General features: G+C 38.3%; 2 protein-coding genes across 6 annotated transcripts in view; both read right to left on the bottom strand.

The window, feature by feature from the left end:
• The window catches only part of WDR19 (WD repeat domain 19), a 40,562-nt gene extending 40,180 nt beyond the window's left edge, over window positions 1-382 (bottom strand). The window contains exon 1 of one of the 2 annotated variants that reach the window (XR_010439823.1): window positions 294-382. Coding sequence is in view for 1 of the 2 variants with exons in the window: in XM_064710279.1 (XP_064566349.1) it covers window positions 294-299 (6 nt within the window). In the remaining variant the exon portion in view is untranslated. The remainder of the gene's footprint in view (window positions 1-293) is intronic. The other variant, XM_064710279.1, reaches the window with a different exon arrangement.
• Window positions 383-618: 236 nt separating this feature from the next.
• KLHL5 (kelch like family member 5) overlaps window positions 619-12,898 on the bottom strand; it is a 50,263-nt gene continuing 37,983 nt past the window's right edge. For all 4 annotated transcript variants that reach the window (XM_064710286.1, XM_064710287.1, XM_064710284.1 and 1 more), the window contains 6 exons: window positions 11,155-11,341; window positions 10,034-10,258; window positions 9,557-9,719; window positions 6,660-6,872; window positions 4,227-4,398; window positions 619-2,139 (listed from right to left, as the gene is read on the bottom strand). In XM_064710286.1, the coding sequence (XP_064566356.1) occupies window positions 2,083-2,139; window positions 4,227-4,398; window positions 6,660-6,872; window positions 9,557-9,719; window positions 10,034-10,258; window positions 11,155-11,341 (1,017 nt within the window). In that variant the 3' untranslated portion in view covers window positions 619-2,082. The remainder of the gene's footprint in view (window positions 2,140-4,226; window positions 4,399-6,659; window positions 6,873-9,556; window positions 9,720-10,033; window positions 10,259-11,154; window positions 11,342-12,898) is intronic.

The raw sequence follows: 12,898 nt of genomic DNA, 5'->3' as shown, positions 1-12,898 counted from the left end.
CAGGCGCACAAGGCCAGGCTGGATGGAGCCCTGAGCAACCTGGGTTGGGGGAAGATGTGCCGGCCCATCGCAGAGGCGTCGCAACTGGATGCCCTTTAAGCTCCCTTCCACCCGAAGGTAAACAAACGCGGGAGTGCCGGCAAGCACACCAGGCCCCCCTACCTATGCCTGGCGGCCCTTCCCGCCGCGCCTGCCTCCCCGGCCCAGGCCGCAAGCGCCACCGCCCGCTCGCTCCGCGGGCCGGACCCAGCGCCCCCCGCCCGGCCCCGGAGCCCCGCGGCCGCCGGACCCACCTTCATCGCGGCCACCGGAGCGGGCTGCCTGCGCCGCCACCGCGCATGCGCCTCCCGCGCGCGGCGCCGCGGTCACCGCGGAGACGGAGGGGGCCGGGGGCGGGCAGAGAGCGGGCCGGGCCCGGCCCCGGCGGGTGGAGCTCTGCCTGAGGCCGGGGCACCCAGAGCGGGGTGGGCAGAGAGCGGGCCGAACCCGGCCCCGGCGGGTGGAGCTCTGCCTGAGGCCGGGGTACCCAGTTCTCAGGGGAAAATCAGAATTTTAAACCGCGGTGACGGAGAACGGATTTCTAAACCAGGGAATAAAGACACACAACTCGCCAGCAAAGCCTCTTGAGATCAGCTGTATTCCAACTGCAAAGCTCCGTCACAAAGTGTCACCGATTTCTTTTAAAACAATAAATAGTTCGCCGAGAGCGTTAAAACACACGTTTAAAATTAGAAATGTACAAAGGACTTTGGGTATCGGGCACTTCAAACTTTTTAAAAAAACAAAAAAACAAACCCAAAACATTCAATGAGTTCACATCTTCCCGTTTTTCACGGGCGGTGCTGTTCGGAGAACATAAGGGACAAGGCACATAAAAGCAAATACAAAAAGGCTTCTCCCGAGAACACTTAGATCGTTCAAAGCAATTCGGTGTAACAGCAGAGGGCTCGAGAAAGGCAAATTATGAAGTATCTTAAAAAATTAGGTAACTGTTAAATAAGGTAACTAATTTAATACAGCCCTGCGAGGAACACTTCACTGTCCTGTAAGATGCTGAACATGCTTAAATGGTGGCAGCTGAGCATCTGGCAGGATTGGGCCCTTTACATTTTTAAATAACCTTACAGGAAAGACAGACAATTTCTTCATCTTATAAAAGTATACTTCTCATAGTAGTGCAAAGCCTCATTTAAAAATGTAATTAGTCTAATGTAATGGAATGCTTCAAAAAATCCAAAGTGCAAATATTAAACTTAAATTGGTTAATTGTTAATCACACTTTAGAATTCTCCCAATAATACATACAAACAGCAAAGTAAATACAAGAACCAAAGCAGAGCAAAAGGTATGATGTTCTGCATCTTGCATAACAACTCTGAAAACCCAAAAAGTACACTGGATGTCAAAAATATCTGTCAGAAATTATTAAATAGCAGGTTTCTATTAGCGTAAGACAATATTTAAAATAAGGCTTTGGTTAAATAAAAAGTTTGCTTAACTAGGAATGATGCTAAAAAGTGCAAAAGATTCACCAAATACACAACTTCATTTCCAAGGCAGACATGACACCTGCCATTTACAATAGTTTGCATTGGTATGTTAGCCTGCCTTGTAGTTACTCGGATATCTATTTGCATTTTATTACAGGCAAATTAAAACTATGGGGTCCAATCCTATAACTTGTTTCATCCAGAGATAGACCCCATTATATCAAAGTATATCCATTTATAGCATCATTGCTCTGCATTTAGGGAAATCAAGGCCCCAGAACCATAACATTTGATTATTATAGTGAGTTCACTCATTTTCTTAGCACTTCCTAAACAGAAGTCCTCTACTGCCAACTGGCAGGTTGCAGGTGACTTTCTTACAAGAAGAATTTGTGTAACATATGCATAACAAAAGTTTTTAAAAAGTGCTTAATATTGGTCCATAAGAACATCATGTCAACTTCAGACCAAACACTTTGCTGTGGTAGAATATCCTGCACCTGGTGCTCATTGGTGCACTTGTAGTTTGCTTGAGGAAAAAGTAATCCTCTGAGTCTACACAGGAGAATGTCATCTTCCCAGAGAAAATAATTCAGAGTTTTACAGTCACAACACATGCTCCAGCTCTTCCTAAGCACAGTGGTGCAACCTGTAAACAAACAAACAAACAAACAATCAGTGAGATGAGTGCAATCAGTTTTAAGTAATTTCCCCTCCTAATTATATGGCTGCAGCAGAATGACAATATCACCCATGCTCTGTTAACATGACTTACAAATTGGTCCAAAATTGGATACAAACACAAAGCAAAGGTAAAGATATTTTATATAACAGAGTGAAGCACTCTGAAAACAATAGCAAGCCCTAAGGACATCAAACAATTCTTATTGATAATTTCAATTATTCAGTATTGCAGGAAAAAGAAACCTTTGTTATAGTACAAACTGGATACGTGAGCTAGACAATCAGACAATTGAGTAAAGGGTGGTAAAAGAATGCATTTCTCAGAAACAGAAAATGCCTAAAATTATAGGGGCAACCTCTCCTTTTTACTTGATTATTTGATAAAATCCTGTTAAGAGTTCTTGAAATCAGAATAAATTTACCAGTCTTTATTCTTTAATTGCAAACAGAATTTACTCCTGGCAAGACCCTTTTCTACTGAGATTCTGCTGGACTTGAATGGAGGGCAGTAGTTTCCAACACTCCCCTTTGCTTCCCCTTTTAACTTTCATAGTATTGCAATATATGTGAATAGCACATCAAGTGGTACAGAGACTATCCTAAAGACAAAAAAAAGCTGTTTATGCCAACTCCCCTATTTCTTTTTTTTCCCCAGGAACAATAGACTTTTATAGAGCTGTCTGTGGCTCTGACAACCTTCACCTGAGAAAATTCCACTGCCTTCTCATGAGTTGTGTGAGGATGAAGAGGTGGCAGACTGCTGACATAATAAGAAAAGGAAGATACACAAATATTTCCTAATCCCTCCGGGAAAAATTTGCAACTATCCTATATACTGGGATTGTGGCATTCAGTGAGACATGGAGGGTCAAGGTTAAGGATACAGAGATACATACAGATGACCACCACCTAAACATGTGAGATTCATGAGATTCATTTAGATGCAATGGTGAGAAGCACAATTTCTCTCCTCTGGTGAGAAGCACCTTCTGTCCTGTGATACACCTTTTTTTTTTTTTCTTTAGCAGGACTAACAATGCCATGGGTTATCATTACCAGTACCAGTGGATGCCCCAAACTCTGATGATCCTCCTTGATGACTTGTGTTTTAAGAGCTTGCAGCAGTAGGAAACGGAGGGAAATGGACAGTTGAGTTTTTTTGTGTTCCAGGTATTTTTATACACAGCAGTTTAGTTCTCTTTTTGAGTTAAGAATTTGGGGCTATTACCAGAATAACATATCCAGGTGGCTTAGAATTCAGTAGCCTAAATACTGGTGTCTGATGCTACTACAGGTGAGCTTGGACATTCATCCTGGTCTGCAACTGGACTCCAGGAGGGCCTTGGTGTCCCCCAGGGTCTGTGCTGCATCTGCCAACCTTTGGTGGATGTAGATGCTTTAGGGTATCTCAAATGGCATTAGATACCAAAGGAGAGTCTGCTCAGGATGCCCTTGTGTGTGCTCTTCCCACAGAGAGACACATTCCTGGAGCTATATAAAAGTAACCAAGCTCTGAACTGACAGTAATAGTTTCTGAGCATGAACTGTACAATTATTTTTATTCTAAAGCTGCAAAAAGAAAAATGGGTAAAGGCTTTCTGGAACCTGCATCCACTGTACATGGCATTCACCTCAGGACAGGATTATTTATGAAAAAATGACCAAAACCTTGATGAAATAAATGTTGAGCGACACATTAGAGCTAAAACTAATCTACATTTATCATTTATCTTCAGAACAGGAAGTCATGTAAACAGAATCCTTGATAACAGTTTGAGGAATGTGGCAATACATTTTATTAAAAGTAGCTGAAATTGTCAAAGAGAATAGCTATACTCTAGCAAAAGCAAGGAGGGCAGTTTATTGGAAATTAACAACTGTCTGTTCAAGAGAAGTCATCTCAAGATGGTACGCAAAGGAAAAAAAGAGATTCACAACAGACTAGTAAGAAACTGCTTCTTAGAGAAGGAATATTTGAATTCTCCTTGCAAAAGGAGGCACATTTGAAGTAACAATATTAATAGTGGTGTATGGTCTGATCAGAAACTATACCTGTGTCCATTCATTTGTCTGGGGATCATAGGACTCCACAGTATTAAGATATGTTTGCCCATCATATCCTCCAACAGCATACAACTTGTCACCAAGAAGACACACCCCCACTGCATCTCTGCTAATGCTCATGGAGGCCACAGCAGTCCACATGTCTGTCTTGGGATCATACCTAAAAGATAATTTGGGTTATGCACTACAACTGTTACCAAAATTCAACAACAAAATGTACTGGAATTGATGCTGTCAAGGTAGTAGAAAACAGAACAGCACAGATCTGAATGTCAGTTTCAAAGGACTTTCCCCCCTCAATTCCCCTCCCTTTGAAACTGCTTCTTTAGTCATCTGGTGACACAAGTCACTGCTAGCCAGATATCTACTTCATGCTGCTTTCCAAATAGTCATACAGCCATATACAGCTGCTCTTCCTACACTTTGTATGTCTAAACATGCCATGCCAAAAACAGTTCTGCTGCAGCACCACAATAGAGCAAGTGCTTGCTTTAAGTATGTCAAAGCACAGGCTGCTAAAATTTGGTTTGGCACTAAGATTACCATTATTAAGATTACCAATTTCAAAAATATGACCCCCAAAAGTGGTTTGAAAAAATTATATGGGAAATACAAAACTCTTAAGACAATTTACAACACTTTTGAAAACAGAAGTATCAGCACAGTAAACAGCAGATGGTTTAATGAAAAAAATTGTGTGGTTCTAGAACATTTTCAACATTCTTTACAAGTCAAATTGAGAACTACATGGGAGACTCCATGCTATGCTTACGGCAAGGAATACATTTTAATCTGACTAAAAGAGAATCTTTTTTAAGACTGCAGATGCTTACAGCAGAACTAATGCAATTACAGAGCTCTGAAGGGCTCTATAAACTGTATGAAGAAAAGAATTATTTGGCTAAGATCATACTTGCTAAAAACAAGTTGAAAGACAGTAGTCTTAATTTATTTGCATGAAGAGCATAGATACAAGGAGCTCTAACAATTTTATTTGCTGTCCTCTAGTCAAAGTATTACACAAATGCATGCAAGCATAACTGTAACATGAAAACTACTTGAAGCACAGATGCAAACAGAAGAGGGTGATTAGTAAGCTTCTTTTCCAATTATTTTATAATTTATAAGCAATTATATTTATCTGGGAATAGCAACTTCTTTTGCAAAATATAATTTAGAAGTTTAGTGTGGTCATAAAAGCCTGACTTTTAAAATTAGTATTTCTTAATTCTTTAATTTTTTAAAGGAACTAGTTCCATGAATTTAATGGTCTTCAATTTCAACTCACTTAAAGAACAAGGACAAAATGCACTACAAGATGATTCCTATTAAAGTAATGAGTTCTGTAACTTTGTTTCAGAAAATACTGATGTAGAAAAATACACAGACTTACTGCTTCTCTTGGTTTCTGATCATCTGTATAGCCCTAAAAATTTGGTATTTGTTGAGAAGTAGCTTCCTATCTGCAAACCTCTGTGGGGTCTTTTCAGTGCAATCTCTGTGTGTTAAGGGCTATGGGCCACACTCTATTCTCAGGTCTACTAGGACTCTGAAAGTTTGAAAACTACAGCTCTCTTGTGGTGGATTTTTGTGGTGTGGGGTTTTTTTTTTGTTGTTGTTGTTGGTTTGGTTTGTGGGTGTTTTTTTATTTTGTGTTTTTTAGAGGTTAACGGTAGAATATATATCCTGGCATGAATAAATTCAGTAAAAGAAGAATATAGGCAATGAGGACTTACTCTAAGTGTTGGGAGGTAATAGAAAAGAAGAAAAGTTTTACAGCTGGTGGTGGGGGAGCAGGGAGAGAATTAAAGCATAGTTCAGAAATATCTAAAATGCCAGTGAAGATTTAATACAGTGAATTATGAAATATTTACTACCTTCTACAATTATTTTATGGATCACATGTGCTACTGCAATTTGTGATACAGTCATTCATTAATCACATTACAGAAAGATATACCAACCTAGGAATGACTGAATTACATTCCAATTTCCCAGTGTCATTAGAGGGTACAAGAAAGAATTTGATATATAAAGATCCACCAAACCTTACTGTTAACTCCTTTGGAAGTTATTGTATGAATAGATTCAGACTTCTTGTGTAAAAGAAGATCTGCTCCATTTTTAAAAGCAATCAACTCCACGTTGTTTCAGTTACCCAACATAATTCATTCAATGAGATTGTTAAAATAATCTAGATGAATTGCATTAAGAAGAATTTGCTTTAAATATTCTGTCCTGGTAACATTTTGAATCATAGTATGCCTACATCGCATATTTTTATATGTAAGTTTCCTCTTTTCATGCTAAAAATAACACACCTATTCTACTGGGTTTCTACTCACAGCTCTTTCCATAAACCCCTGACAGACTGGCACAGCCAGAAGCCCAGGGCAGAACAGGCCTCCAGCAGGACATTACCTTTCCACGCAGTCTGACAGCCTGGATGTTAAGTTGGATGCTGGAGCATCGTGGCCCCCTATGGCATACAGGAACCCGTTCCAGGTGGTTACACCTACACCACCTCTTCTTTTTGACATCTGAGCACAGAGAGTCCATTTGTTTGTATGAGGATCAAAACATTCTACTGACTTAAGACAAGAACTTCCATCTCGACCACCTACTGCATAAAGCCTACAAAGTAAAACAAAAAAAAGAAGAAAAGAAATGTTGTCTGAATAAGACAATTTCTAGTGAAACATGAAGGATTTCAAGTTTGTTAAAAAGGGAAGTTTGGAAGGGGACTTTCAACTTTCAGTAGACTGCTCTGCTGTGAAAACTCAGGGAAAATTTTGCTCCAATCTTTTCCTATTTGTAATGATCAATACATAACAACAATAATTTACAGAAAATGGAATATCTTACACAGCATTCATATTCCAACCTATGCCTATAGCTAACAATTTCAAAACTACATATGTGATTTGCAGGGTCAGAAGGACAAATTCAGTAGTGGATCTGTGTATGCACCATCTCTACTCTGCCTCATCTTGGGCATTCAAGTGCTTTTCTGGACCAGGGTTTTAGTTCATGACTGACAGCACTACCTTAAATCCCTCACACCCACTAGGTGGCCCAATCTGCTTAGTCCTAAGAAAAAGGTTTCTAGCATTTGGTATGGAGGATTTCAATTATTTGCAAGGGCTGACTGAAATGAATGAAAAAAAAATTGGTTTAGGAGGACACAATCACAGAGGAACCTTTAAAATGAATCAAATAATCAAACTTCATAAAGAGCTTATGAACAGAATTTATAAGCACTCTAGGCATAGCAGCACACATGCCCAGCACTATTATTTGGAAAAGTAGGAACACAGAAGCCATTCTTAAAAGGAAGTATCAGAAGTAAAATCCAATGAGAAATCACTTCAAATTATTTCAGAGCCTAAGAATGGCTAGATAATCAAACAAACATTAGATACTGCACATAATGATAGTGTGAATTTACAACAGTTATCGGGCACGATTCAAGATGTCCTCAGTTTGGGTAATACTAGTGTCTGGTTTTTTAAACATACTGACCAAGGAACTTAAATACAATCATCTTGTAAATATGGTTGATCTAGTCCTTCTCAGTAACAATCTTAATAAGCTTTAAAAAAAATCCATGGAAGTTTCTTTGTTTAGTAGTACAGGTACTACTAAAACAGTAGTGGTACCTGTACTACAATATATTGTAAAATGATACATTCCTTACCTGAAACAGTACAACAATATATTTCTTATTGTAAAACAATATATGCCTTACCTTAAACAACATATTCCTTACCTTAAACAGTACAGTGTTTAAGGTAAGGAATATATTGAAGGTTTCTATAGAACTCTGCTGTAGTTCCATAAAGTTCATTACTAAAATCAATCCTTTATGTAACATAACATTTATGAAGCTCCCAACTTTACCCTCCCTCAAAGCATGGAGAGAGTTTTGATCATTTATGCAGTGATTTCACATTCTGGACACAGAGAAAGCCATATAAACTTCTCTATATGAAGGTTTTTCAGTTTCAATCACTGAAACTTAACCAAGTTACAAACAGACATTACAGGAAAGTGCAGAAGTTACTGTTCCTGCAGCTGAAATGCTGCATGTGTTTTAAAAAGGTCAGCTGTAGTGATATTTTGTTGTTGCCTTCATGAAGAGTCTAGGCAATGTTCTATAATAATAAGGAAATGTGAAGCTCTAATTCTGGTGCTTTTCATCATACCTGGGACCTCCTGCTGAATAAGACCCAAGCAAGCTTAAGACCCAGCTTAGTTATCTGAGACTGCAGTTCCAAGGCAGTCAAGGCACTCTGCTCGCTGGTTGTTCAAGTTCATCCCTCCCTCCTGTAGGCAGTGAGCATTTCCATTCATTCTTGGACTTATTCCAGATCTTAGAGAACCCTTTGTAGGTGTCTTTCAGCAGTACTAATTTGCCAATGACTAGGCTTCCAAAATTAAAAAAGTGTGAAAAAACTTTTTTTACCTGGCAGCATTTAAGTAGCTCAAGGGTGATGAACAGATAGCACATAAACAGGAAGCGAAAATTTGTGGACAATAGAGTGTAAATATTCTGCCATAACCACAATGCTACTCAGTAGCTTTTGTCTGCTGTGTCACCCTGGCAAAACATGGCTTGCACCTGTCTCTACTCCCAAAGCAGGGGCACTTCTTCAGTAAGAATTGCATCTCTGACTGAGTAAGTGCATACCAAGGTGAAATTCAGCTTAATTAAGGGTGAAGCAAGAGACTGAATTTGTTAATTTAGACTGAATTGCTAACTTAGCTTGGTTAATCATTGATTAGCCTTAGTATATTTAGTGCTGATGCAGTAAGTGCATTCATAATCAGCAGCTCCAAATCTGCATTTCTATAGCTTCAAAAAACCACACTGTTTGTGGATCTGTGATTGTTAAAGTATTGAATGCAACCAGAGTTACAGCACTGAACTGCTTATAAACAGAAATTAGGCCCAGCTGCACCCAGCCCCTCTGATCTCTGGGGACCAGCTGGAATGCAAGGGGGATTATTTTCTGCCAAATTTCATACTCTAATGCAGCAGGTTCTTGGTTTAAGAAAGATCTTGCCATACTGAAGCAAGTCCAGCTGACTGTCACTAGGATGATGAGGGCCCCACTGTACTGGACACTCAGCTGCAATGCTGTGGAGAGGCTTGCTTGACCCAGCACAGTATCTCTTCTGTGAATGAAGAAACATGGCTCTTAATGCTACTAACTGGTATCTATCAAGAGAAATTATTCATAGTCATTTAAGATGGTCTTTTAATTACATTAAAATAATGAGATTTTAAATTTGAAAACAGAAACTCCTTCACATACTTTCCATTTAATATTGCTACACCAACAGTGCTCCTGGGAGTTGACATGCTAGCCACGAAGTTCCACTGACGAGCCTGTGGATCCCATCTTTCTACTGTATTCAGGTAGCTCCAGCCATCATGTCCTCCTACAGCATACATGGGGCCTTCCAATACAGCTACTCCTAAAATACAGATATGAAAACAATTAAGGGGAATAAAGATCAGACAATTAAGAGGAATAAATATCAGAATTTCTTAGTGGCAGTCCAGTGTGCACCACAAAACTGAAAAGAAAAAAAAATTCTTTTGGTAGCTGATGCTACCAAATACAATCATCTTCAATATAATCTGAAGGAGAAAGGACATTGAATAAGCAGTTGGCATCTAAACAAAATTTCCACCTCCCCAAACTTTATTTCTGAATGCTTTTTTGACCAATCCTAAACCAGGTAACCTTTAAAAAATATGCAGTCAGGCTTTACAGAACTGTACACACCCAGACCATGACGATGAGTGGACATTGGTGGCATTACACTCCAAGTTTTTGATCTAGGGTTGTAGCACTCCACAGTATTCAATGTTTTCAGTCCATCTCTGCCACCAACAACAAACAATTTATCATCTAAGACTGCAACTCCAAACTGTAATCTTCGTCCATTCATGTTTGCAACTGGAGTCCACGTGTTGGTACGAAGTTCGTATTTTTCAATGCTTGTAGCTCCTGAATGACAATATATGCAAGTTACATACGGAAAAAGAACAAGCTCTGAAGCACTAGGGTAGTTTTTATTTTAGTAATATGCTGATTCCCACAAGACACCATGATATCCTGCAGCATATTCTTAAGTGTGTGTAGACAAATAGTCTTTTTTGACTTCCTAAGCAATTAACTGCACCATTACAAAGGACAACTTTCTTGGTGCTTTTCAAGACAAAAACCAGGTTTTGTAACTGCTTTGCAGAATCAAGCCTTTAGAAATAGAAATATTAGGAATATAAACCAACCATGTGGAATGCAATCACATATTGAAATCAACTGTTTTGTAATATTAGAGAAAAAAGCTGATGGTATCTGACATGAACTACCAAGAAATAGCTTTAAAACAACAAATTAAAGAAAACACTTTCTCTGCTCTCACTTTTCTAACTTATCAGATCCTTTCTAATTACCATTAAAAGCGATGGAATTTTCTATTAAAAAAATCCAAGTAGTTTTGACAGAACTATTTAACAATTGGTCTAAATATTTTTGTTGTTTTGGCTTTTTTTAAGCATGTTTAGGTCACCTTTGTGGCCTTTCAGACCTTTTCTTCCAAGTTACTGCCCCCTCAAGTAAATAAAGATTAGTTTGTATTCAATTAAACACTTCACTACTCAGTAATCAGCTATTCCTATGGTAATTTCAAATCAGAACTCTAGATTCCAGAATATTTACAGCAGTCTCAAAGATATACAGACCTTTTTAACCTAATAAACAGTATACACTTTAGATGTTTCCTGTTCTGCACTGCCAAATGCTTGAATTTTACATTTAACAGGTTGTAAAAAAATCTATCGAGCATTTCCTTTAAAAAGAACCAAAAGAGCTCATCAGCTAAACATTACATAAGGCAATACCTTTTGTTGCATCCATTCCTCCAACTGCAAACAAAACACCCACTGTAGATTTTCTAGGTTTGGTGCGAGGGCTTTGCAACATAGGTCGTCTCTCTGGCAACAGATGGTACTTCATTGCTTCCATAATGAGCTTTTGACATTCAATGTCATCCCTAAAGAGCGCGTTGTTCTCCATGTCTGCCAAAAACTGTGAAAAAGAAAGAAAATCAAACAAGCTGTATTGCTATAAACGATAAAAACATGAAAAATAAAACCATGATTACCAAGATAATGTTTTATACAAACACTTTCACTGCCTGATTTAAAAATCTCTGTATTTTCAAAATGGTCATACAAAAAAAAAAAAAAAAGGTAGGGTGAAAATAAACTTCTAATAAACAGAACATTCACATTTTGAGTGAAAACACCAAATAAATAAATATTTAAAGTGGAAGGCTATCTGATCTTAATGGATGATTTCAGCTTAATGGTCCAAAGGAAGGAAACATAATCTCGAGTTCCAGTGTTGTGCAGGAATGTTCAAGAAAATGGAAACAGGCTTTGGGTATGTAAGTCAGTCCAACCTCATGGTTTTATTCCCAAATTCACCCAATGCAGAGGTCTGTAAAAGCCCTTTCAGCACATGCTGAATATTTTAATATATATTCTGTTCCTCACCCTGACAGTGACAAAGATCACAGTGTACCACTTAATGAAAGTCTTTGTTAAAATTTTTATATCAAGCTTGCAAGCAAATTTGGCAACTTTAAAATCTTAAATATGAATTAAATAAAATTCAACAACAGAATAGTAAAGACTACTAACAGAAGTTTTTAAGTTCAAAGATTCTGGAGTGGTTTGTGAAATATTTTAGTGATTTGTCCATATTTATCTAACTGCAGGAAAAAATTGCATTGAAAGTCACATTCTACTTATTAGAAGTCTGTAAACTGGCATTTTTCTGAGCTGCACTACATGGCATGAATGACATAAAAAATAAATGAAGCGGCCCACTGGGATTGGGACATTTGTCAGAAAAAGAGAGAGGGGAAAAAAGGCAGATCCCTCTGAAAAGCCAAAATCCAAACACTTTGTGAATATTAGACATGCAAGTCCACAAACCAGAACGAGATGTCTGAGATGTCTTTATTGAGCAGTTGACAGCCAAGCACTAACAGGTACAAAACTGCAGTGGTATCAGTCATCAGAAGTACTAAAGGGACTTGCTGTGAAACAGATGTGCACAATATGGTTATCTATAATAAAGCTGCCTTAGGGCTGCAAAGTGGCAAACATGACAACCATGTTTCCAGAAGGGATACAAGTAAGTACAGATGGCTAAACCTGAACACCTCAGTATCAGGCAAAATTACACAAAATACGACAGAAAACATAACTATCACAGAAAGAAAAAAAACCTTCTCAAAGCCCTTCATCAGAGATTTTCAGAAAACTGAGATGTCTGCAGCATTTCTCTAAGTGGACAAAGTTCTCACTATTTAAAACAGCAAATCGAGTGTTTTCATGTAAGTTAGTAGAGGGAACTTAATCTCATTCTTTACTTTCATACCTTCAATTATTTCTTCTTTTGACCCAAAGGACTGCTTGTATCACTTCACAGGGACACTTTGTGATTATAAAATAATAAACTAAAAGCTGCCTTTTAACTGCCAGTGTGCAATGTTATAGAATTGCACATGGTTTAAAATATATATAAAAAAGAAATCAATTAATTCCTATTGTCCTAAATCAGAGACTCTCAGAG

This window comes from Zonotrichia leucophrys, chromosome 4 (genome assembly GCF_028769735.1).
Source record: "Zonotrichia leucophrys gambelii isolate GWCS_2022_RI chromosome 4, RI_Zleu_2.0, whole genome shotgun sequence".
Taxonomy (NCBI): Eukaryota; Metazoa; Chordata; class Aves; order Passeriformes; family Passerellidae; genus Zonotrichia; species Zonotrichia leucophrys.
The sequence above is the reverse complement of the archived record's forward strand: the minus strand, read 5'-3'. Positions and strand labels throughout refer to the sequence as shown.